We start from the raw sequence: 26,205 nt of genomic DNA, 5'->3' as shown, positions 1-26,205 counted from the left end.
CCTTAATTTTGCTTGAAAGGTTTTAGAATAAATGAGATTCTGGTTTCCATGAAAACTGTTTGCAGGGAGCTCCATTGTAGCTAGTAAGTCTATCTTTAAGTTCAAGGGCAATAATGCATTGACTGTGTTGAAGAGAGAAATGACTCAGGAATGGATGATGGTTTAGAATAAAACATAATCCTACTTATTTTCTATGCAAATATGTGTAAGGAAAAGATGCTGCACTCAGTTCTGGAAATACCCTGACAAATATGTCTCTACTGTTTCACAGCTGGAGATATCAAGATTGTTAAACCACTGGAAGATGTGGAAGTGAATGAATATGGGAGTGCATCTTTTGTCTGTGAGATTTCACATGATGAGGTTCAGACCCAGTGGTACAAAGAGGACAACAAGCTGAAGGCTGATGACAACATCAGAATGCAACAAGATGGTAGGGTGTAAGCGGGGGATCTTTCTCCTGAGTGGGGGGTGGGTTGGAGATCAAGCATATAAGACATCTGAAATGAAGTGAAGAGGGTTCAGAAGCGAGTTCCCCTTTTGTTTTGGGACTGAGGTTTAGGTGGAACAAGTGACATGGTGGGATGCTTAGTGTGGGAAGTGTGATGCTATCCCACCATCCCACACTGCTGGGAGCAGGTAGGAAATGAGTGCAGTTATTTCCAAAGTGGGGGTGAACAGGGCAGTCAGTTCACCTCTCCAAAGAGGTTTTGTCTGACAGTGAGTGTGATCCTTCTGTATCAGGTACTTTGAAGGTGACGACAGCCACATTCGGTCAGTCCTTGTAGAACCCATGTTTAGATTCTGCTTTGGTCTGCTCCATTTCCAGTTCAAAGTCATTGGACACTAAATGAGACAGCTGCATCTCAGTAAAAGATCTGTTTGAATAGCTGTGATGTGCTTACTATTCAGATTTACAGAGCTGAGGTTTTGTCCTTGGCTATAGCAAAGAAGTCAAATCAGGTGAAATTAATTGTATTTCTGAACTAGACAAGTTTAAGTTTGGTAGCACCTAAATTTGGTGCGGTTTGTCATTGATTTCATCTGAAAGAAACTTGCAGGCTTTTTATCTGCTGTTGTCCCCAGCGTAAGATTATCCATTCACATCCTAAAGTACTTGTTATATTTTCAACTCACTCTTATTTGAATAAAAGCCTCAACAATTGGGAGCAATTTAATAAGCACAAAACAAGAGCTGGACCTTGCATTTGGTAGATACTGTACAGTATTACTTCATAGAAATGTAGTCAATGGCATTCCCTATAGACAATCGTTTGTTTTATCTTTAGAGTCGTTCAAAGAACCGATGTGAACATGAAATTAAATGGAATGGAATACACGCAAGGGACTTTCCTCTTCTTCCAATTGTCCTCATCCTTTCTTCTCTTCCACCCCTGCTTTGCAGATTACCATATAGAAATCACCAGGAAGTTGGAGGACAAGACAGCTTTGGAACGTCATTCTGTCATCCTGTCCTGTGACTTCAGGCCTTCTCCAAAGGTTGTGAAATGGTTCAAGGGCCACACACCCATCGAGCCCTCTGAGAAATACAAGATCAAGAGGGATAAGCATTCAGCAGAGCTCAGAATTCTGAAGCTGAAGCCCGATGATGCTGGTGTGTACAAGTGCAAGGCAGGAATTGCAGAGACTGAGGCCACGCTGACAGCTGAAGGTATGAGCAGGGAGGGTGGCCTCTTCCATGTCCTATTTCACCTCAGATTTCTCTTCTTGAGGTTGACTTCTGCCATTCTCTCCTGCTAACTTTATAAATGTATTATCTTCACATAGATGATTACACAAAGATCATCTAGTCCAACCATTCTACCACATCCCAGTATGATTTATAGTAACAGTGGTAACAGTTCACCTTGTTTCCCCACAGCCCGCAATGTAGAAGTAACGAAGCACCTGCAGGATGTAGAAATTGAAGAAGAGAGCTCTGCTGTCTTCTCCTGCGAGCTGTCCCATGATGACGAGGACGTGGAATGGTTCCTGAATGGCAACCTCCTTTACACCAACAATTACAATGACATCAAGAACGTTGGCAATTGCTGCACACTGACAATGAAGCAGGTTAAGCCTGAGGATGCTGGCACAGTGACAGTGAAGTCAGACAAGGTGTCAGAAAGCGCACCTGAAGGTGATAGGTGGGTCTGATCACAGCCCTCCTGGATGTAAGAGATGCTAAGGAGCCCCAGTTCATTCTATTGTGCAGCAGTCCTGCTTCTAAAGCTGACCTCTCTGGGGTGACAAGTCATCAGGGGCTTTCTTCCAGTGGAAGGTTCCATTGCAGCAGATATCAAGGAAGGAGGATGGTTTTGGTGTCCTGCCAAAGCATTCCATTGCTTTTTATCATCATTTTACTTAACACAAGGAGAGTTACAGGAGCAATTTCTTTTACTGCTTCAGTAACATGCAGTGTCAATGCTGTTGTCTCCAAGGATTTATGACTGAAGGAGAGATCATTCAGTGTGTGTTTTGCCTCTGGGATGACTAATGACCAGGCTGTGAGCAACCTGATCTAGCTGTGAATGTCCCTTTTTATTGCAGGGGAGCTGGGCTAGATGGCCTTTAAGGGTCTCTTCCAATTCTAAGGAACTCGTGCCTGAAGTGCAGAAGTGGATTCTGCACTTCTTCATCAGTGGATCCACTTCTTCATATCCTCCCCATGATTACAGAGGAAATACAACAAAACAACATGCATGGTCTTACTGTTGTCATTTGCTTGAATACGAAGACGTCTCTTTTTTATGGTTGAGATTTTTGTTGATATGGGTCAGGAGGAACTCACACTTTTTAGCTTTCTCAATAGGCAAAAAGTTCCAGTTGCTGCAAGCCACCGAGGTAACCAATAGAGGGGCCCTGATCCCCCTTGTGCCATCGGGATGCTCTGGCACGGGATGTGCCTCAAATTCAAAGCTCCTTCCCACCTCCCAAGGAAAAGCAAAGCAACTCAAGCATCTCCAGCAAAGCTGCCCAGCAGACAGCAGGGAATGCAAACAGCTTCTGGCTGCTCCCCTGCACTCCTGTCCTAAGTAAGTGACCCCTCGAGGACTGGATGGGAAATCAGTGCATGACACACGTGAGTGTGCACAGCATTGTGCAAAGCAGTGAGGATCCGTGTGTGTGTGTGTATTTGTGCATGGATGGTGTTGTACACACATTTGTGTCCATGAGTGTACAAACCAGTGGTGTTGCTCAGGTGTGTGTAGGTCTGTGGGTATGTGTGCAAGGACGAGCATGCACATATATGTACGTGCACAGGGGTGTGCAGAGTGTTGGAGCTGCACAAGGACATTGTGGTACCGGTGTGTGCGTGCACTTTGGGAGTGAAAGGAAGGGGTTACACATGTGTGAGTGTGTGTGCGCACAGGGCTGCACTAAGGGATGTGGTTGTGTGAGTGTGTGTGAGCACATAGATAGTGCGTGGATGCGGTGGCACAAATGTGTGCTTGCACAGGGCTGTGCTGAGGAGTTGGGCTGCACACAGGTGCACACAAAGGGATGTTTGAACCCTTTGCCCCTAAGAACAGTTTTCCAGTGTCCCTCGTCCAAGAATTCTTTGAACAGCCTGCAGCTGACTCTCCTGAAGCTCAGGGTCCTGACTTTGCTTTTTGCCAGGCCCGCATTCCTTGAGATGAGGAACTCTAGGAGGGCATGGTCACTACAGCCCTGATCACCTCCAGTCTTAACCCCTGCTGTGCAGCATGTCCAGTAATGCTTCCCTTCTGCTTGGTGTGCTTAATGCTTGGCCCACAAAGTTATTCCCAGTGCAGTCCAGCAGTCTCTCAGACAGCTTGCAGCCAGCCATGCTGATTTCCCAGCCTGACTGGAATCCCCCATCAAGTTGAGAGTCAGTGAGCGCAGTGCTTCTGGTAGCTGCAGTAAGCAGGGCCCATCAACAGGCTCCCTTGACCAGGCGGCCTGGAGCAGACCCTCACCTCCAGAAGCCCATTATTGGTTCAGTCCCGAATTTTACCCGCAAGTTCTCAACGTGATCATGGCTGTTCTTAGTCCTTTGCAGTCAGCTTCTTCATAGAGAGGGCAAATACCTTGCCCTCCGGAATTCCATAGTAACAATCATGTCTCCTTTATGTCAGGTGAGGTGTTTTTTGTTGTTGTTGTTTTTTGTTTGCTTGTTTGTTTGTTTTCCATTTTCTAGGTAGAAAATTTAATTTCTGAGCCAGGAGAAGAAGAAGTGCAACATGTAACAATCTTCCTGGCACTGTGCAGTTTGCATGAGTAGCCAAGTGCTCCTCAGGTAACGTGTGCTGCAGAGCTGACCTTGGTGGCAGGGGTTGTGTCTTCATTTTCTTCCTGTCATGTGGGAACATAAGAAGACTCTTCAGAGCAGGAGCTGCAGAGCAAGATGAACGGCATGAGAAGATAAGGCTAGGAACCAAGGACACCTCCAGAAAGAACAGAAAAACTAAGTCATTTAAGATGCATGATGGCCGTGTGATACTGTCCGTGACTGGAGGAGAAGCACATGGCTAGGAATGACTGATGGCTCTGGTGGGATGAGTGCCTACGTGCGCCGTAAAGGAGAGTTTGTGGGATGTTCTGTGGACATGTGAAGGCTGTGGGAAAGTTAAGAGAGAAAACGTGTGAATTCACAGAAGTGGTATTAGAACCTGGAATAAACCATTTGGATCACTCACATCTGAGTCCGTGCCAGATTGTCGCACTGTCAGAACCTGAGGCCTGGGATTTTCCTTTAGAAGTGCCAACTGCCTGTTGTAAATGAGAAAAGATATTACTAAACATAGCTTCCCTCCTTGTAGTTTTGATATTTCTGTCTTTGCATTCCTTTAGCACCCAGGGTGTTGATGCAGCTGCACAAATCCGCTGTACTGTCCTCCTGTTTTGCATGGAAGAATGGTAAAATAGCAATCTCTGGGTGAAATTTTGTTCAGGCGTTTTCCTTTCTGTGCCCCTAGGAAGCAATGGCTTGGAAATGGCAGTGCCGCCTGGGAACCCACACAGCAACCCAGTATCTCATTGTCTGGGTCTGTGAAAAACCACAATGATGACAAAAGATGTTTCAATTCTGTCTGTGCTGTCAGTGCAGCCCTGAGGAGCGGTGTGGGCATGGCATGGCAGGGAGAAGGGATTTCACTTCCAATGGGAAAGTGCCTGTTCATGTGTTGGTATGTAACCGCTCCATGGCCTGCTCCATGTGCTTCTGAATGGGCAGCTCAACTTTTGTGTCACTCAGCCACCTGTGGCAGAGGTCAGGATTAGTGCCTTTCAAGGAGCTGAGAAGCATTTCTTGCTCAAGTCCTGCTTCCAAGCTTAACCACCTACAATGAAGTAGATGTCGTTTTTCTGGTGTCCTTCAATTCCGTGTCCGCATTTTCCCAAAAGCAAAAGAATTTGGAGTTAACCAGCTGCAGTGAAGTGAGCGATTTCAGTGCCTATTTCTGATGGTGGCAATGAGTTCAGAGGTCACACTTAATTGACGGTGCCTGTTTCCATTCTGACAAAGGATGTAGTTTCAGCTGACTTCCCGAGGCTGCCATGTGTGGTGGTGACACAGCCTTGGGCTTGTGCGTTTGCATGACTCCCACCTTTCCTTTCTGTGTCTTGCAGGTCAGCTGGTGCTGGAAGCGGCCGGTATCTGAGTAGGAATGAAGGTGAGTGCAGGAGCAGCTGCTGAGGGGAGGAAGGAAGTCCATGCTAATGAGCTCTGAAGCATCTGCGGGTCCGGTACCAGAATAGGCAGCAGTGATGCAGGGGGCTCCTCGGCAGGAAGCTGGCTGATCCAAATGCTTGCTGAGAGTTTGGAAGCCCAAACCCTTATGGTCTCTGTAAGGGTGGTTAATAAAAAGATATTAACCAAGATGGTGGTAAATAGCCTAAGGTTATTAGCAAAGGGAAACTCACCAATATCGATACCTTGACTAGAAAGCTGAGGCAGCCTCAACTAGGGAGCAATCTCTAAGACATGCTGTCTCAGTGGTGGTCAGCCTTTAAATGAGGTCTCAGAGGAGGTTGAGTCGAGGTCCACCCCTTCTGGGAGCACAGCTAGATTACTCTCACCTGTGCTCCCGCAGCTGACCCAATACTTGCCTCAGCTGATTAATCAGAGGTTCAAGCTGTGATTTCCCATACAGTCTCTAAGCTGAAGGCAGCATCTCCTTGATCTGATGGTGGTGTGCCTGAGTGAGGGAGTGATCCAAGCTGGATGCAGAAGAGTCATCTTAATTTCTCTGCTATTTTACTTCAGATGACACCTATTGGGTGTTGGTTTCTTAAAATTTGGATCTAGGAGGTGGTCTCTTCCTTTGCTTCTGATGAAAGCACAGAAGTGCAGCAGGAGTAGAAGACAAAGAGGTTTTCTTGGTGACAGGAACACCAATTATTTGATTCAAATGTGTAACTGATGTAGATGGTGAAGAACAGATCTGCCTCAAAGACATGCTTGATCACATAAGAAATGAGCATGTGATCCAAGACAGGCAGCGTGGCTTTAGCAGGGGAAGGCCATGCCTAACCAGTCTGGTGGCCTTCTATGATGGAGTGACGGCATTTGTGGACAAAAGGAAGGTAACAGATGTCATTGACCTGGACTTGAGCAAGATCTTTGACATTGCCCTCCACCACATCCTTATCTCTAAACTGGAGGGATGTGGATTTGACAGGTGGACCACCTGGTGGATAAGGGATTGGTTGAAAGGCCACAGACAGAGGGTGGTGATTCATGGTTCTATGTCCAGGTGGAGGCCGATAAGAAGTGGTGTCATCCAGGAGTCTGTCTTGGGACCAGTGCTTTTTTACATGGTTATCAGAGACACCAATGATGCAATGGAGTGCACCTTCTGCTGTTTGCTGAGTGGTGCGGCTGACGCAGTGGAAGGAAGGGATGCCATTCAGAGGGAGCTCAACCGAGAGGTTGGCCTACGTGAATCTAATGAGGTTGAACACAGCAAAGTGCAAGGTTTTGCACTTGGGCTGGAGGAATCCCAGGCATTTCTACAGACTGGGAGGAGCAGTCCTTAAGAGAAGCCCCGCAGAGAAGGACCTGGGGGTCCTGGTGGATGAAAAACAGAACGTGATCCATCAGCGTGCTCTTGCAGCTCAGAGAGCAAATGGTCCCCTGGGCTCCATCAGAAGAGGGGATGGCCAGCAGGGACAGGGAGGTGATTGATCTTCATGATCCTTGAGGTCCCTTCCAACCCGGGCCATTCTATGATTCTGTGATTACACTCGCTGTCAGAAAGAATGGCAGCTGTACAGAAGCTGGATATATTTTGGGACAGTTCTTGTAACCAGTTGATTTTAAGACCTAGCCCGAGTCAAGAGTCTAAATTGAGTGTCAGAAGAAAGCTGGTAAATTGGCTATTGCTCATTCTTTTTCATTTGCTGATTCTTTCTCTAGGGTTCCTTTTCCAAAGGAGATTCTGGTGATGGAAGCAATTGAAGAAAGAACCAAAGCAGCTCTTGCCAAGAGTGCTTGAAGTCCCTGTGGAGAGAAGCAAAGAACTTGGGCTTCCTCTGGGATGCTCCCCACCATGTCTCAGGAAGGAGACAACTGCTGTTCCACTTTCTGCTCTGTGTGTGGAAAGGTACGTCTGGGTTTCTTCTGCTTGTTTATTCTTTCTTTTTCAGGCTTTGAAGGAGAAGGGGTGGAGCAACGGGAGACTCACTGGTCGTTTGTTACCTCAAGAACAGGATGGATTCTGCATTGACTGTGAAAAACCTGGGCTAGTAGCATGGGCATATTTCAGGCTGGACTTTTCCTTCTTGGTTTCCTTTTGGCTACAGGGAGACAGCTGTCTAAAGGTGTGTTTTCATACCCACTCTCCAAAACCATGTTTCATTGTTGCAGGTGGTTCACTGTGCTCTTGCAGTGCAGATGCTGTAGTTTGCTGTAGAATCTGAATTGTTTCTGTTCCTAGGGGAGGACTGGGAGGAGGTAGTGAGAAGAGAATTCAATGCCTGAGGTGTATCTTAGTGAGAAATGTTGGCATGAGGTGCTGAAAGTCTTGAGTTGTCAAAGGCCAGTGAGGCTCAGACTCCTTAACTTGCTGGAGCAGGGTGGAAGCAAGGAGTGGGCACTGCCGTCCCACAAGCTGCACTTGGTTCTGGTCTGCCAGGTCTGTGCTGGCCTGGATTTCTTCTGAGAAGTTTGTTGGAGCTGCTTGGAGTAGTGAAGGGTGGGGAGGAAGTGCTGCTCAAGAGCTAAGGCTCTGCATGATCATCTTGGATGGTTTTAACCATGATATCTGAAGACATAGTTTCCATCAGAATGATCCCAACATTGTGCGAGTGTCTCAGATGTATGAGAGCACCCGCCTCCTCCAGCTGAGCCATAGGAAAGCTAACTGTGCCCAGTAATTACAGCTTCTGCAGATTGAATATGCTTCCAAGTGTTTTCCTTAGTGATCAATAATGTCCCAGCACTCTGAGATTCCATCTCTGGCACAGTCTGGAGCATCTCTGCAATCCTTGGTTGCTGGAGGGCACGTGGTGAGTGCATGGACAGGGTGGCACAAACGCGTGCGTGTGCTGAGGAGTTGGGTTGCACACAGGTGCACACAAAGGGGTGTTTGTGGAAGGTGTAGGCACGTAGGTGTTCCCAGGGATGGTTTGCACACGTCTGTGAATGCAAAGGAGGGCACACGATGCAGAGTGTGCATGGGGGTGTGCAAAGCAGGCAGGGTGGTGAATGGGTGTGCGTGTGCACATGGATAGGGGAAGGTTGGGGTTACAGGTTGACCTGTGCTGAGGTGAGTGGGGACTCACGGTGTTGCTCAGTGGTAGATTGGTTCACACTGAGTGCTAACAGGAAACTCGCACACCCTTTTTGTTTCAGCTGTGCCAGCGCTGTGATCCCTTGCTGCAGGGATGGGGTGTTGGAAGGATGGTGTGCGTGCCGAGCTCCCATCTCTTGCAGGAATCAAGTGTAGAGCAAAAGGGATGTTTGGGCCAGGTGACTGTAAGAAGGCTGGCTGCTTTGGATGGTGGTAGCTGATGGAAACAGGTGCTCTGGGGACCGTTCAGCTTTTAACAGAAGACAGGGGTCCTGCAGCAAGAACGACTAGGTTCTCAAATGGCTTCAGACGTGCACACCGACTACATCCCCGCAGACATTTACCGGTAGGTGGCTCTTGCAGAAGAAGATTCAAGCAGCAGAACCTTTTGCTCAGCTACAGCACACAAATGCTACAAAAGCAGGAACAACCTGCAAGCTCTGGGTCTGTTTGTCTTGCACAGGCATGCACTAACTGCGTTTGATGGTACCCCCCATCCTTGATTTCCTTCCCTGCTTCTTGTCTGATGACGCTGCTGAGCCAGGAACAAGCTGCCCAGTGTGGCAGAGCATGGTGCAGGGCTGTGCTGGGACCTCCTCCCCTTCATCTGCTGCAGATCAGTGCCCCACACGTGCCATTGGGATGCTCTGGCACGGGATGTGCCTCCAACCCAAAGCTCCTTCCCACCTCCCAAGGAAAAACAAAGCAACCCAAGCATCTCCAGCAAAGCTGCCCAGCAGACAGCAGGGAATGCAAACAGCTTCTGGCTGCTCCCCTACACTCCCGTCCTAAGTAAGAGACCCTATGAGGACTGGCTGGGAAATCAGTGCATGACACACGTGAGTGTGCACAGGATTGTGCAAAGCAGTGGGGTTCCACGAGTTAGTGTGTGTGTGTATCTCTGCTGTTATGAAAGCATGGGAAGACTTACTGAGTCCCAGATAATTACTTATCCTCAAATATTTTTTTATTTTTCCTGGCCAAAGTTAGAGCCTCTCACAGGTAATCGAGATCAACAGGCTGTTGTTGCACAATCAACAGACACAATCTAGATGATCAGCTGAGGAAAATAAAGCATCATGCGAAGGGTACTAGATAAGTGAGCAGCTTGAGATCTGCACATTTATGTGATGCTCATGGTCTTAGACAATATTTGCCTAGAGAGGTCACATTGAATGAAAGCAAACTCTAAGATGAATGAAAATATGCACAGGAGAAGAAGCCTCTGAGGCTTCTCAAGTGTTATGACCAGAAGACATAAACTCTGTTAAAGCAAACGTTTCTCTCTATTTTTTGTGTTATTCCAGGCAGGCCTTGATTACCGCCTGAACACACGCTGTGGAAGCCCAGCTTATGCAGCACCAGAGCTAATCCAGGGCAAAGTGTCTATTGGCTCAGAGGGATGTAGAGCGGTGTTTGTTTTCCCCTCTTTCCCTTCCCTCTCCACAGAGCATTTAAAGGCAGTGGAGCTCAGGTAGGCTCTCTTGGTTTCCCTTCTGAATTCTGCTAGGTTGCATCGCTTGGTAGCTCTCAGAAGCTGTCAGTGGCCACAGACTAGAAAAGTGCAATTGGTCTCAGTTCACACAGCTGGCTGGTTTGTCTCAGGCTAATCCTGAACTGCCTCAAGCGACTGCTTTGGGGCTCTACAGAACAGCAACTTCAGAGATCTCTTTCTATTACTAAGTGTTTGAAAGAGCAATTTGCTCTGTTAATTATCCATCATTTATGTGCAGTCTGTTTTGTCAGACTTGTCTTTAGCTTCCAAGTTGTATGTGAAGAATTGTTTCCGTTGTAATGCACAATGAACTAAAAATTGAGAGATGAAAATGTGAAGAGTTTTTCCAGCTTTGATTTCATGTCTGGAATTTTGGAACCCACTACTTGCAGTTGTTAATCTGTCCAAACTGGTCTGGTTTGGGATGCCCTCGTACTTCTTGAATCGCTGTTAAATGCGGAGCAATTCCTACAAGTGCCATGGCCCCACTGTTGTTCTAATTCTTGTTTCTTTGTTTTCCACACGCTGCTTTTCAAGCCTCCTTTTTCTTTACAGTCAAAGTGAGAACTGCACTGTGTCTGAACCTTGTTGTGCCTCTACATAAAGAGAACCGAACAGCAGCAAAGCCAGACAGGTGACTGTGCTGACAGCTCTCGTAGCCAGTAACACGTAACTGTGCTAAATCCCTTGTGACGGCTTTGATTTCATTTTTGCCAGTGAAATCCTTGTAAAAGGAACTGCAGCAGTGTGATGAGCTAAGGTGAAGATGCTGGTTTTAGTAGTGCTCTAAGCTGAGTGAAAGGGCAATTGAATGAGGGTTATATGCTTTCTCTGGGATGATAAGGTTTTATTTCCTGAGGGAAAGAGCCAGCTTTTCATGGGCTATATGTGGGCTTTGGCAAGGGCAGACAATCCAGTCTGTCAGGAAGCCATTTGAGGTGCTTCAGGTTTGTAAGCTTGTCTTTTTGTTTTTCAGGCGGATATTTGGAGCATGGGTGTAGTGCTGTATGCTCTGCTGTGTGGGTTTTCCCTTTGGATGATGACAATATGATGGCACTCTACAGGAGGATACCAGTGGGTATCAGTGGTGCTAGAATACACTGAGAAGGGAAATAGCTGAGCTTGACAAGAGGCCTTGCTTTTCGGATGGCAGAACATGCTGAGCTGTGGGTAGAAAGGCCACAGCACAGTCTGCTGAATATTGTCCCTGTTTTTGCTGCTTTGTCTACCAGTATTTTGTGGATTTGGTTCTACGCTTGGTTGGCCTATGTGGCACTGTAGCCTAATTCTGTACCATGATAGCATACAGAATTTAAGGAGAAGTATTTTCTTGCCAATGGGCTGGATTTTTTGTATCTGGTTCTTCAACTGGCTGCTCCCTATACTATCTGTAGTAAAAATATAGACACATCATTTGATTTCCCTGAAATGAATGTTCCTAAATGCCAGCTCTTCTCATGTCTACAAAGATCAAAGTTCTGCATTTGCTATTAGAATTTCCTCTTCCAGAATCAGGAGGTAATGTAGGACCCCACAGATTGCCTTCAGAATCCAACAGTTAGTTCTGTTTCCTTTCGGAGTGCATAACAACCTGAGCACATGAATTGAATGACGTGGCTTGTTAGTCTGGTACAAACTCTGCTGTACACTGAAACCTGGTCCATTTGTAAGCAGGACTTTGTCCATCTCTGCAGGACAGCAGAAAACCCTTTGTGCTAATCATGATGCCAAGAAGCATAATGCGGCAAATGGCAGATGATCCAACTGCTTCCGGTGTTCATTTCCTTAAAACTGTGAATAGTTTTGGACTGAGAGTTTGTAAGCAGAACAGAGCTCTTAAAGCTGTCAGAGATTATTTCTGCACTGTTCAATTCTATCTGCCTAACATACACCGGATCTCAGAACTGCATTGCTTGAACTGGTGGAACTTGTTGAAGTGAACTGGGATGAGCAAGTTTTAGAACTTAGTCAGAATGCAGTAAAAAATGGATAATCTCATGGGTATTAAGGTACAGGCTTGCTATTTCTGCACTGAATTTGTTTTTATTTTACATGGCTGTGATCTGAAAGTTACTTGAAACGCAGGCACCTAGGCACTGTTGTGTAACTGAATTTCACACAATAGGTCCTGAAATATCCTGGAATCAAAAACTCTGACTTGTTTTAAGTCTGCTGCTTGAGTCTAATCAGGGTCATAGTGTCTGTGTGCAGTGTTTCTTTCCCTGTAATGCTCCACATCATTTCATTTTGGGAATATTGAAGGAAATGGACTATGTGCCATAACTGTTGTTAGAACAAAGTATGTCTGGTGTGATCTTATGCATAGGTTCTGTAACTGCTCTTCACAGCTCAGGTGTTTGACCTTCCTTTCGGTGAAGTGATGAAATACCGCTGGTTTCTATTTGTGCTTCTAGGCACCTTGAAGCTCTTAGGAATAGAACAATTGTCTCCAGTTCTTTTCAATGATATCAGTAACAGCTCGAGTGTTGCTGCCCACTAGGTAGACCCAAAGAAGCAGATTACAGTGAAACAACACACGAGCTGGACCTGAATGAGGATCACTTTCAAGACAGTGGCTATGCTGCTTCAAGCCTACTTGCTTCTTCCTGCCGCCACTCTATTACCAAGTATCAGTAACCTTTCATGATTCAACTTGCAAATGTTTGAAACTAACCCTTGTGTTTCTATGCCTTCCTAGGTGATTCGAGCCCTTGTCAACCCCAAAGATCCAAACCAAGCAGTGTCTTTCCATCAATGGAGAGTTCTTATTAAGCATGAATCGCTGCAATTCGGATGACAGCCTTCCACATGGTAACAGTGATGGACACAAGGGGCTCATCCACGTTCATGCTCTCATATCTCCTGGCTCTGCTGAAGCTCCTGACCTGAGCCTGCCAGACACAGCAGTCACCTGCCTGGATTGTGACCCAGCGCCTTTGCAGTGCTGCCCATCCCAAGCACAGCCCGAGTGTCCCAGCAGCAGCACCACCATGCAGGAGCAGGGCAGCATCAGTGAGGTGAAGCTGAGCATCTTAGATGGGGACTTAGAGTCAGGCTGCCAGTCCCAGGCACCAGGCAGCAGCACCAGCTCTGAGCCACTCTCATCTTGACAAGAGGAGTCCCATCTTCACCCTTGACCTCTCAAGCCCTCCTGTCTTTTATTGAATAAAGTCACTCTCATGCTCAATCATCGCCTTGGCTGCATTCCGAGTCTTCAATCACAGGGATTGGGATGAATGCAACAAACAGCAAGGCAGCTCAGCTTGCAATGCTCTGGCTGTGGGGTTCGTGTAGGCAGAGCTCTGGGTTCCCATTTTGCCTGGCTTTGGGATGTCAGCAGCAAGATCTCTACCATTTTGTATGGCAGCAAATAATCTCTAGCATCCAGGTTGCTGCTCATGATAATCCCAGTCTTCCTGGCTGTCACTTTGTGATACTTTTCAAAGCCTTTTGATACTCTTTGATGCCTTGGCTGCTCCCTAACACCTCTGCCCTCCTGCCATGTTGACTCACGTCTCCCACTTTGAAGCTGGCTTTGCAGATCATCTCCAGCCCTGTCATCATCACGCTGCAGCAGGAGGTGCTCACCTGGCCCAATGTCTGGCAGTACTGCTTGTTCTGCAGATGAGCAGCTGCCTCCTCATCTCTTCAGCTACAGTAGTTTTTCTCAGGGCAGTTAGATGCAGTCATGCTCCTCTGGATTTGGTGTGTTAAATCCATGCTGCATGGCAGCAGTCAGTGCAATACAAAGGTGTTCTGTGTGCCACAGCATTTCTCCAGGGGCTGCCAAAGGTAGAAGCACAACACAGCACCATCCTTCTGACAGTAATGTCTGTGAGTGTTAGACATGTGAGCACTGCATCATCCCCAGCGTGTCAGTGCTTTTCCACACCAACCTGACTCTCACACTCTGCACTGAATGTAACTCTGCTCTTGTGGAGACAAATGCTTTCTGTCACATCCTCCATCCCTGCAACCATTTGCCGGTAGGCAGCTCTTGCAGAAGGATCAAGCAGCAGAACTGTTTGCTCACCCTACAGCATGCAAATGCTATGAAAGCAGAAATAACCTGGCATGCTCTGGGTCTGCAAGGCTGCACAGATGGGAGAGGTAGATTGTGTTTTTGCAGTGGAAGTTTCCAGTATTTTCAGTACATAGTGTAGGCCCTAACTGAATGTATAACCCTCTTGTAAAACAGCTGTATAAGTAGTTTTTCCACCGAGAAAGTTGCTGAACAGAGTTAAGTTCAGACTGGGGGCATTCTGACATGGGGAGACAAGCACAAGATAAATACACAGGGTGGGTAGAGCCCAGCACAGGACAGAATGAATGTACTGACTGTTGGAAACATTGCCCTTCTCTGTCCGCAGAAAAGTACATGGCAGACCTAAAAACAAGAGGTTGGTAATTGACCTTATATGGAAATGAATCCTAGCAACAGTCTCGAGGAGTCTGTGAGCCTGAGATGCTCAACCAATGAGAGCCATGAGAGCATCACCTGCATTGGGTTTAGGGCACAGAACAGAATTGATTTCACTGTCTGGTGTGCAGTTTCTCCCTTGCCAACAGGGGGTGTGCGCGCAGTATTGCAGTAATGAATAAGCACTGCTGCTATCGCTGCCAGCTTTGCCTAACTAGAAATCTTTGACTTTGAGAGTTTCTCACACAAGGGGAGAGGGTAAGAAAGTAAAGAGGCACAGAAAACTAAGGGAAACTGCTCTTCTTTATCTTATCTATAAAAATTGATACAATTGATGCTGTTGTGCATTTTTTTTAATTTTATTTTTAATTTTTTGCTAATGTCAGTTAGATTGTTTTAAAATATCCACACACCAAAATCTGACTACCAAGCAAATGTAATGAAAATGAAATGAAGGTGAGTTAGTGGAAAGCACAAGGCCATATTATATTAGGCTCCAGCAAATTTACAGGCAGTCACTGCATGAAGAGGTAGATCTGAGTTGCACATTATATGATTCCCACAAAGATTAAGGAAATCTGAAGCTTTCAATATATTTTTTTAATTCTTTTTTCATTTCATTTTTAAACACCTGACCCAGACCCCAACCCTCACAGGATCTGTAAAGATAACAGCATTAACCCGCAATGTAACTCTAATCCTAACCCTTACCCTGATTCTAAAATCGTCCCTAACTCCAAATGCAACAACAAAAATGATGCTAGAAGTTTGTAGCAAAAGGAACCTTAACCCTGATCATAATCCAAAAAACAATCATTAAGGTAACAATAATCTTTACCTTAAGAGTAATATTAATCAGAGCCCAGATGATGCCTGCATCCAATCAGAAGCATGCTTTGTATTATTTAAGAGTTGTATTTTTTCCAATGAACTCTCTCTATTATCACATTTATAAAGTAACAGAGTCTGTTCTTTTTCTCCTGACACTGTGCCTTACTCCTGACATCCCCTGGAAATGACCCAGATAGGGCACCATCAAAGTAATGCTAATAGTAATGTCAATCCTAAGGGTATCTCTAGCCTCAGTGTTAATGGGACGCTAACAACAATCCCAACAGCCTTAAACATTCTGGTGGTGTGAAAGAAGTGCTGCCTTGCACATGCTGGGCAGTCCCATTGCCTGTTAAATGCAGGCGGCAGCGTAGAAACATGATGCCCGTGGTCAGAATGCCCTGTGGCAGATCCTGGCACTGGAGAACTGACCGGAGAACCATGAGAGAACTGACAACAAATCACTCGACATCAGAACCGACCCAGTGGTTATTTACAAGCCTTGGGTGACCCAGACAGGATCTCAGAGTGGTGAATGTAGGTACAGAAGTTGTTACTACTCTGTTTTCTTCTAAAAGAAGTGTTTTTTTTTCATCTCAGAAGTTGGGGGGGGGGGGGGGGGGCGGGAAAGGGATATCAATTTAATTACTCATTAATTTATTGACAGACATTCACGTTTGCTACGTTTGGAGAAGTTTTTATTTGTTTGCTGTGGTTTGATTTTTATTTTTTCTTTTTTTTTTCCCCCTTCCCTCCTCTTCCATCTTTGTGTTCTTCCCCTATAATCAAAAGAGAACGGATCCCCAGGGGCTGTCCCGCAGACGTTCTTTCCGTGGTCTCTGCTGCCACCTGCTGGCCAATAAGCGGAACTGCCACTGTTGGGCGTTTGGTGCCGCAGGAAGCACAACGCAGATCTGAGTTCTGACCGGTCTACGCAGCAAATCCGCCAATCTTTATTGCGATAAGCCCTCCAGACAAGAGCATAAAGTCTTTGCCTGAGGGCAGGGTTAGTAGTAATGGATGTCAGTTTTGAAATTTCAAGTCCATTCACCATAGCACTTTCTGCCTCCATGTCCCATAACCAGAGCAGCTATGCTGGCATGCTCTCTTGGTTTCTGTCTAAACCACTGTACTATATCCATCAGTTCAGCTGCTGTATTATGGGCAGCAGGGTTTGGGGGGTGGACAATGGTCAGGGCACTCCCACCAGCCTATCCTGCATTTATTTTTTTTCATTTATGGGTTACAATCAGTCAGATCTCAAATAGATCTAGTCCAAATGGAACCTCAAAATCTGACCTTTTAGTGCCTTCATTTACAGAGTCCATTTTATACAGATTCCCTTGTACAGGGCCCCCATGGTCCTCCAGACAGTTGTTACTGATCTTCCATAGGAGAATGATTGAATTAGGTTTTTTTCCCATCAAAACTGCCACCTGTCTTTCCAATTTTTCAACACTATCATTCAATAGCTGATTTGCATCAGCCTGAGCCTCTTCAGTTATGTTCAGACAGTTCAAGGCCATTAAAAGTGGCCATGCCACCATGAACACAGCTAACTGTCATTCTCAAGTTGTAAGTATGTCTTTGCTAAGACCATGGAAATACTCAGTCAGGTGGGCCAGGGACTCATGGACCCTCCCTCCATCCCACACAGGGCCCCATTTTTCAGTGACAGAAGCAATGCTGCATTTTGAGGATCCTAGGAATCCCAGGACATGCCCTGACAAAAGGTCATTCAAAGGGGTAGTCTTTCCCCATCCAAACAACTCCATGATATTCACAGAATCACAGAATTGTAGGGGTTGGAAGGGACCTCCAGAGACCACTGAGTCCAGTCCCCCTGCCAAAGCAGGTTCCCTACACCACGTTGCACAGCTCAGCATCCAGGCAGGTCTTGAATATCTCCAGAGAAGGAGATTCCACAACCACCCTGGGCAGCCTATTCCAGTGCTCTGTCACTCTCACCATAAAGAAGTTATTGCACACATTAGTGCAGAATTTCCTATGGTCCAGTTTCTGTCTGTTTCCCCTTGTCCCTCCTCCACACACTGCTGAAAAGAGTCTGGCCTCACCTCTTTGCCCCCCACACCTCAAATATTTATAGACCTGGATCAGGTCCCCTCTCAGCCTTCTTTTCTCAAGGCTAAACAGACCCAGTTCCCTAAGTCTCTCCTCATAGGGGAGATGCTCCAGGCCCTTCACCATCTTTGTGGTCCTCCACTGGACTCTTTCCAAGAGATCCCTGTCTTTTTTGTACTGGGGAGCCCAGAACTGGATACAATATTCCATATGAGGCCTCACCAGGGCAGAGTAGAGGGGGAGGATCACCTCCTTCGACCTGCTGGACACGCTCTTTTTAATGCACCCCAGGATGCCATTGGCTTTTTTGGCTACAAGGGCACACTGCTGGCTCATGGTCAATCTGTCGTCCACCAGGACGCCCAGATCCCTCTCAGCAGAGCTCCTCTACAGCAGCTCTTCCCCCAGCCTGTACTGGTGCATGCAATTATTTCTACCCAGGTGCAAGACTCTACACTTGCTTTTGTTAAACCTCATCCGGTGTCTTACTGCCCAGCTCTCCAGCCTGTCCAGGTCTCGCTGAATGGCAGCACAGCCTTCAGGCGTGTCAGCCAATCCTCCCAACTTCGTGTCATCAGCAAACTTGTTGAGGGTGGTCACTATCCCCTCATCAAGGTTGTTGATGAAGATGTTGAACAAGACCGGACCCAGCACAGACCCCTGGGGGACGCCGCTAGTTACAGCCCTGCAGCCAGACACCGCACCGCCAACGACAACCCTCTGCACTCTGCCAGTCAGCCAGTTCTCGACCCACTTCACTGTCCAATCACCTATCCCATACTTCCTCAGCTTTGGTATAAGTATGTCATGGGAGACTGTATCAGTTATAGAGATTATAGAGTTCAATTCCTGTAGTCAATTTGGCGGCCCAGGTGGGACCAGCTCTGTTCGCTGCAGGACCAGCTGAGAGGGAGACACTTTTGGCGCACCCTGAGATTTCTCTGAAGGACTCCCTTCCTCACCTGATCACTGCAGGGACAGACAAGGACCACCCATAGGTGGACCAGGTATGTGTATGGTAAGTGGAGCCCATATGTCTTGAGGAGACATCCTACACAGTTTACAGCCATACGTGCTGCTCCCAGGGAGGTGAGCTCATGGCTTTGGTTGCCAGCTGGGGTAGGAAGACTCCTTGGGTGAGTTCCTATGAAAGGGAACTGTATGTCATATGAATGGAAACAAGAACAAATACCCTCTCCCAAGTAGTTGACAATAGGAGGGACCTAGGTTGGTCTCTCCTACGGGTATGGGATATAGTGGATAGCCTTTCAAATGGTAGCCTGGGTTCTCCAAGGTGTAATCATGGGGCTTATAGGTTGTATGTCCAAGATTATCATCTGCTTTAAGTGTTTGGTACCGTGTGTCAAGCTGACTCTGGGAAAAACCTTAAAGTTTGCAACTGGTTGACCAGGGTATGAGTGTTATTAAGATTCCAGCTAGAAAACGTTGTCAGCGTTGTGTAGTATGAATAAACCATGGTTTTTGATCTAAATGTCAGAGTGAGTGTGGTGTGAGTGAGACACAGAACAGCTGCAGGGTGTGTGCCGAGTCCCGATCCATGTTTCCTTCCTCCTGTGAGGGAAATGGCCAGACACAGACAAAGTGAAAGACTGTGTTGTCTGTCCACTCATAAGTACTTTCTGCTTGTATGTAAGAAGACGGGAGTTTGTGCTCTGTAGATTAGTAAGATTGTCCTGAGGAGAGGTGTACATTCCACCCGACCAATGAATGTCAACCCATTTATGTAATACTATGTACTGCTTGTGAGGAAGTGTGTGAGGGAGGTGGTTCAGTCAGTGCTGGTTCTGTGGCACAGTGTTTATAACTGAAGAATACAGACTGTATTAAGGGAGTTTATGTGAACTGAAGAACTGTATTGTTTGACAAACTGTTTTGATGGTATAAGAAAGTGTAATTGTTAATGATATATGGAAGTATATTGAGGGAATGTGGAAGTGTATGTGAGCATAGAAATAGAGGGAGCATTTACAGAGGAAAAAGGGTTAAAGTGAGTTTACCTGCACTGACATGAGAGCAACGCCCTGAACCTCTGCCCTGTGAGCTGAGCAGAGAAGAGTGGAGACACAGTCCCCGTGTATCAGGTAGTGTTATTCTGCTTACCAAATGAATGAGTTCACTACAGAAGAGGCAAATCTTCCCCTCTGCTGCATTTGTGGCATACTCTGGAGTTCAAGGCATTGCAAAGCTATGGCACATCTACTTTCTTTCAATGATGACACCTTAGTGTGCTCTGGGCTCTCATTTCAATTGCATCTATAGAAGTCTAGGGTCATGCCAGCTGACAGGAAGCTGGCAAATGTTGTCTCATTGTAAGGAAGAGCAAGAAAGATGACATGGGCAATTATGGACCTGTCAGTCCAGGGCCTGGTAAAATTATGGAGAAAATGATGGTGGGAGTTATGGAAAAACAGCTGAAGGACAATTCTGTCATTGGTCGCAGCCAACACAAGTTTGTGAGGCAAAGGTCCTGTTTAATTTAAGCTCATTTTGTGACACAGTTGTCCGTTTAGTTGACCAAGGGAAGCCAGTTGATGTAATCCTTGAGGATTACAGTGGAGATTTTGATACTGTTTCTCACAACAACCTTCTGGACAGAATGTTCTGCATATGGCTAGACAGAAACACAATGTGGTGGGTGAGCAGTTGGCCAGTAGGTCAGTCCCAAAGGATTATAGTCAGTGGGTTCCATCAGGCTGGTAGATGGTCACTGTCGTGGTCCCCAGGGTTCCATTTTGGGGCCACTTTCCTTTCATGTTTATGCAGATGACTTGAATGCAGGACTAGAAGACGTTCTGAGCAAGTTTGCTGATAAGACCAGATGAGGAGGTGCTGTTGCCTCCACTGAGGGTGGAGAGGACTTGCAGAGAGATGTGGACAAGTCAGAGAAGTGGGTACCAGTTGGTACTAAGCACCAAGTGCATAAAGTATAACAAGAACAAGTGCCTGATTGTGCACCTGGGTAGGGGCAACGCTGGACATACACACTGACTGGATATGGGACACTGGAGAGGAGTCTGACTGGAAAGGATTGGGGGTCCTGGTCTGCATCAAATTGAATGTGAGTCAGCAGTGTGCCAAGGCAGCCAGGAAAGACAACAGTCCCCTGGAGTGCATGAAGCAACTTATTGCCAGCTGGGTGGGAGAAAGGTTTGTCCCTCTTTGCTCTGCATTGCTACTGCCTCACTAGCAGCACTAGGTGCACTTCTGGGCACCGCAGAACATAAAGGACTTCAAACTCTGGGAGAATGTGAAAAGGAGGGCATTAGAACTGAGAGATGTGAAGTTCAGAGTTTCACTGGGATTGACTGCTTGTTCAGACTGGGCCCTTCTCACATCCCACATCCTATGATGAGACACAGGGCACATGTGGGATATGAACTTTAACAGCATCCTTGCACCACATGCAAATGCTTTTCCCAGTGTTTCAGTGTTCCACCACCCATTGCTTTCAACATAGTTTTCAACACCCCATTGTATCTTTTAATTTTACCAGAAGCTGGTGCATGGTAGGGGATATGATAAATCCACTCAATGCCATGAACTTTGGCCCAAGTATTTATTAAGGGAATTTTTGGAATGTGTCCCATTATGAGACTCAGTTCTTTCTGAGGTGTCATGTCTCTATAGGACTTGTTTCTAACAACCCATTATTGTGTTTCTGGCAGTAGCATGGGGTACTGCGTATGTTTCAAGCCACCCAGTGGTTGCTTCCACCATGGTAAGCACAAAACGCTTATCATTATGAGATCCTGGCAAGGTGACATCATTCACCTGTCACTCCTCCCCATATTTATACTTTTGCCTTGGCCTTCCCCCCAGAGAGGCTTCATATTCTTGGCTTGTTTAATTATGGCACATGATTCACAGTCATGAATAACCAGTGCAATAGCATCCATAGTTAAGTCCACCCCTCAGTCTCTAGCCCAATTATATGTTATGTCCATTCCTTGATGGCCTGAGGTCTCATGGAACCATCAAGCTTGAAATAATTCACTCTTGTTCTGCCAGTCCAAGTCTATTTGAGCCACCTCAATTCTGGCAGCTCGACCTACCTGATGGTTGTTTTGTTGTTCTGCAATAGCCCGACTCTTGGGCAAGTGTGCATCCACGTGACACACCTTTACAATCATATCTTTTTTTTGAGCAGTTATGTTTTTCTACAGTTCAGCAGCCCAAATAGGTTTACACCTCCGTTGCCAGTTATTTTGTTCCCACTGCTGTAACAACCCCCATAAGGCATTTGCCACCATCCATGAGTCAGTATAAAGATAAAGCATTGGCCACCTCTCCCGTTCAGCCACATCTAAGGTCAGCTGGACAGCTTTTACCTCTGCAAACTGACTTGATTCTCCTTTACCTTCAGTGGCCTCTGCGACCTGTCGTGTGGGGCTCCAAACAGCAGCTTTCCATCTCCGATGCTTCCCTACAATATGAAATGATCCATCAGTGAAAAGAGCATATTTCTTTTCATTTTCTGGTAGTTCGATGTATGGTGGGGCCGCTTTAGCACATGACACCTCTTCTCCTGGTGATGTTCCAAACTTTTTATCTTCAGTCCAATTCATGATCACTTCTAAAATTCCTGGACGATTGAGGTTCCCCATCCGCGCTTGTTGTCTAATCAGTGCAATCCACTTGCTCCAGGTGGCATCGGTAGCATGATGGGTGGAGAGAACCTCCCCTTTCAACATCCGGTTCATCATTGACAGTCGAGGTGCCAGAAAGAGCTGCATTTCAGTACCAGCTACTTCGGAAGCAGCCCGAGCCCCCTCATACGCGGCTAAGATCTCCTTCTCAGTTGGAGTGTAGCACTCTTCAGACCCCTTGTACGCTCAGCTCCAAAGTCCCGGGGGTCGGCCTTGGGTCCCTCCTGAGGCTCTTTGCCACAAACTCCAAGTGGGACCTTTCTCTCCAGCAGCAGTATAGAGGATGTTCTTTACATCCTGTCCAGTCCGTACTGGCCCCAGGTCCATGGCACAGGCTATCTCCTGTTTAATCTGTTCAAAAGCCTGCTGCTGCTCTGGGCCCTATGCAAAATCATTCTTCTTCTGCATCACCTGATAAAGGGGGCTTACAATGAGGCTGTAGTTTGGAATGTGCATCCTCCAAAAGCCCACTGCACCCAGGAAAGATTGTGTCTCTTTCTTGCTAGTTGGTGGAGACATGGCAGTGATTTTGTCAATCACTGTTGGGATGTGATGACATCCATCCTGCCACTTTATACCTAAGAACTGAATTTCCTGGGCAGGCCCTTTTACTTTGCTTCACTTAATAGCAAAACTGGCTCATAGAAGAATTTGAATTATTTGCTCTCCAGCACAGCAGCACTCAGTGGGGGTGTGACCTCATTCAGGCCACGGTAGTCTACTGTCAGCCTCCATTCTCCACTGGCTTTACGCACTGGCCATATGGAGCTGTTAAAAGGTGAGTGAGTTTTACTGATCACTCCCTGATTCTCCAACTGGCGAATCAAATCATGAATGGGGAGCAAGGAATCCCTGTTGGTGCGATACTGCCGTCTGTGCACTGTCTTTGTAGCAATCGGTACCTGCTGCTCTTTTACTTTTACTCGTAGCAGCCTCACAACAGACGGGTCCTCTGACAGGCCAGGCAAAACAGACAGCTGCTTAATGTTGTCCATATCTACAGCAGCGATTCCAAAGGCCCAGTGATACCCCTTAGTATCCTTGAAATGCCCTCTTCTGAGGTATCCTCAATACCAAGTATGAACGGAAACCCTGGACCACTCACATAGGATGTTTTTTCCAGTCTTTACCAGTGAGGCTTATTTCAGCCTCCAACATAGTCAATTCTTGAGAGATATCCAGAAATATGGATTGATTCTGTCCCTTCATGACTGGAGGGCATTAGGGTGCACTGTGCACCAGTATCCACCAGTGCCTTATATTTCTGTGGTTCTGATGTGCTAGGCCATCAAATCCACACAGTCCAATAAACTCTATTATCCCTTCCACTCCCTTGACTGAGGGCAGGGCCCCTCTATTGGTTACCTGTGATAACTGGAGCAGCCGTACTGGCGGTTGGACTGTTTTGTAGTGCCCTCACCCGTGCTCATAGTACAGGAGTAGGCTGGTCATGCCACTTCCTCGTGTCTTCTCTGTGGTCACGTAGGTAACACCACAAGGAAACACACAGTGCAATTTACTGTTGTTCCTTGCTCAATCTGGAAAGCGCTTGTGTCTAATAGCTGAGAATTTTAATGATACACATGAAGGCTTTATGATCATTAATTTCTTTACGATCTCTCGCCTTCAACTGAAGCAGCAGCTAGGCCAATTACCAAGTGACACCAAGGAGATGAAGTGGCAAAATGGCGATTTATTGAAACAGACACATCCTTATATAACCTACGCCTTTTTGTCTACACCCACTGTATTACACTAAGATTCTTCCAGAATATGGGGAAGGGCCTGTCACATCACAACAAGCTACCGTCCCAGCTGTCCCAACAGCGAAGCAACCAGGTAACAAGAGATTCATTCTGGTGCCGTGTGAACTCCTTTCTTACGCCTTCGATTTCAGTCATCTTCAGGGATCGACAAACAGTAACAGAGATTTCCTCCTCATCACTCTCTTCTTCATGACACTTTTCCTTTTTCCTTTCTCGGTACTTATCCAGACCTGTCACCTGGATCTTCTGTTGCCTCCTCCTCCACTTCTTTTTTCCGTTCTAGACGTGAGGACACCCATTTCCATTTCTTGCCTTCCACAAGGGCAACTAATATTGTTACTGGTGCCTCCTGTGACTGATCAAAATTGACTTGGGGATTTCCCTTTTTGGCTAGAACCTCAGCTCGGAAATTCTCTCTTTTCGGAACAGTGTTATATAGAGCACGGTAAGCACAAGCCAAGCCCCAAATAAGTCGTACCCCCTTAGATCTATCTAGGCTGCGCCATCCCTGACTCAAATACTGGCTTAGTTTCTCGGGATCCCACAGGTGTTCAAGAGTTAAATCCCATGACATTGCGGGCCCCCATGTGTTGGCGAACCTGAAGGCAAAAGTCAGCGTTCTAGGACAAACAACCACACACCAATATAGTTAAATATAGCTGTGTCCATCTATTGCCTGAAGAGCCGTACTTTTATAGCAAACAAACAAGGGTGTTCAAAAATCACACGTACTAATTGGAAGAAAGCTTCTGCAATAAGAACCCTAAAACCCCGCTTCAAAGCCACGAGCCTTTCACTCTTTTGCTAGAGGTGTCCTTGGTTCTCATGCTGTTTATCCTGCTCTGCAGCTGCTGCTCTGTAAAGTGCTTATCTTGATCCATGGCTGCTGCTCTGTAAAATTCTTCTTGTATTACAACAGAATGGCAGTTCCCTGGGGTCTCCAGCACACCCCCAGCCAGCTGGCAAATGCCACTGAGGACCTTTAGGAAAGACATGCCCTGGGTAGTGACAATGTTCACTGGACAACTGTGAGCCCCACAATGGGTCTCGTACCTGTGTGCCATCTTCTGAACACCAGTAGCACGGTGTAGATGCAAGGCCCAGCCAGGCAAAATCAAAACATGCTTCTGGAAGGGGATGCTTTCTGAAGAGTCGTTACACTAATGAGAGGACCACAAACATTCACTCAGCTAACTCCAAATCTCTGTGCCTTTGCAGGCCTAGGGTCTTGTTTGGTTCACAGAGACATGGTGGGTTGATTCTCAGCTCTGTACTGTAGCAAATGGGGTACAGATTCTGCATGACGGATGGGCAAGGAAGAAGAGAAAAGGCTGCTGCCATCCATGAGAGGGCACTGAGCTCTGCCTGGGGATGGCAGAGGAGCCAGCTGAGAACTGATGGAAAGGGCTCAGAGAGGAGAGCGGCAGATTCTGTTCCTTGCTTCCTGATCAGGAAGAACAAGAGGAGGGGACAGGCAGGAATCTGAGTTACAGCTGGGATGGAATTGTTTTCTTCAGACTGTCTGCTGTGGTGCAGTGTTTTGGTTCTAGGAGAAAACCATTGATAACACTCTGATGTTTACAGCTGCTGCTAAGCAGTGTTGTACAGAGCCAAGGCCATGGTCAGTGGAGGGCACATGGAGCTGGGAGGGAACAGAGTGAGGACAGCTGACTGAAAGTGGCCAAAGGGACGTTGTCTATCAGCTGACAGCAAGCAGAAATTGTATTGAAAGTGTTGGGAGTTCATCTCAGTCTCTTCACTGCTCAGGGTCCAGCTGAGCATCAGTCTGGTGGTGCTGAGCAAGTGCTTGTGCATCAGTTGTTACATACAATTCCATATCAACGGATATATAGTGATAACTATTACTCCTCTTCTTTTATCTCTCTTAGTAAATTGCTTTGTTACATCCCAGAAGTTGTACTCTTTTTCCCAGTTCTCATCCCCATCCCACTGGGAATGGGGCAGTGCACAAAGCACTGTGTGCTGCTGAGCCACATGTTGGGTTCAACAACCACTGTCATTTTGGTGCCTGATGTGAGGCTCCAAGGGTTGAGATAGCAGCACATCTGTCCAGAGCGGACAGGGCTTTGTGGGAGCTGGAGAAGTGCAGGCCATGGTGCTGATATGTGTGGATGTGCTCCCTATGTGTGGAGCTTGTTGAGTCTTCTCATGAAGCTTCACTGCACAG

The 26,205-nt window shown here is 46.7% G+C and overlaps 2 protein-coding genes across 2 annotated transcripts in view; both read left to right on the top strand.

The window, feature by feature from the left end:
• The window catches only part of LOC146760296 (obscurin-like), a 197,721-nt gene that overhangs the window by 102,322 nt on the left and 69,194 nt on the right, over positions 1-26,205 (top strand). The gene's annotated exons all lie outside the window — the stretch shown is intronic.
• On the top strand, positions 270-1,732 carry LOC146760300 (myosin-binding protein H-like). Its single transcript, XM_085551369.1, has 3 exons — positions 270-433; positions 1,406-1,672; positions 1,719-1,732. The coding sequence occupies exons 1-3, from the start codon at positions 421-423 to the stop codon at positions 1,730-1,732; spliced, it is 294 nt and encodes a 97-aa protein (XP_085407495.1). The 5' UTR covers positions 270-420.

Source organism: Coturnix japonica, chromosome 6 (assembly GCF_054131305.1).
Source record: "Coturnix japonica strain WE chromosome 6, WE-NBRP24, whole genome shotgun sequence".
Lineage (NCBI taxonomy): Eukaryota > Metazoa > Chordata > Aves > Galliformes > Phasianidae > Coturnix > Coturnix japonica.
This window is presented reverse-complemented; position numbering and strand designations above follow the sequence as displayed.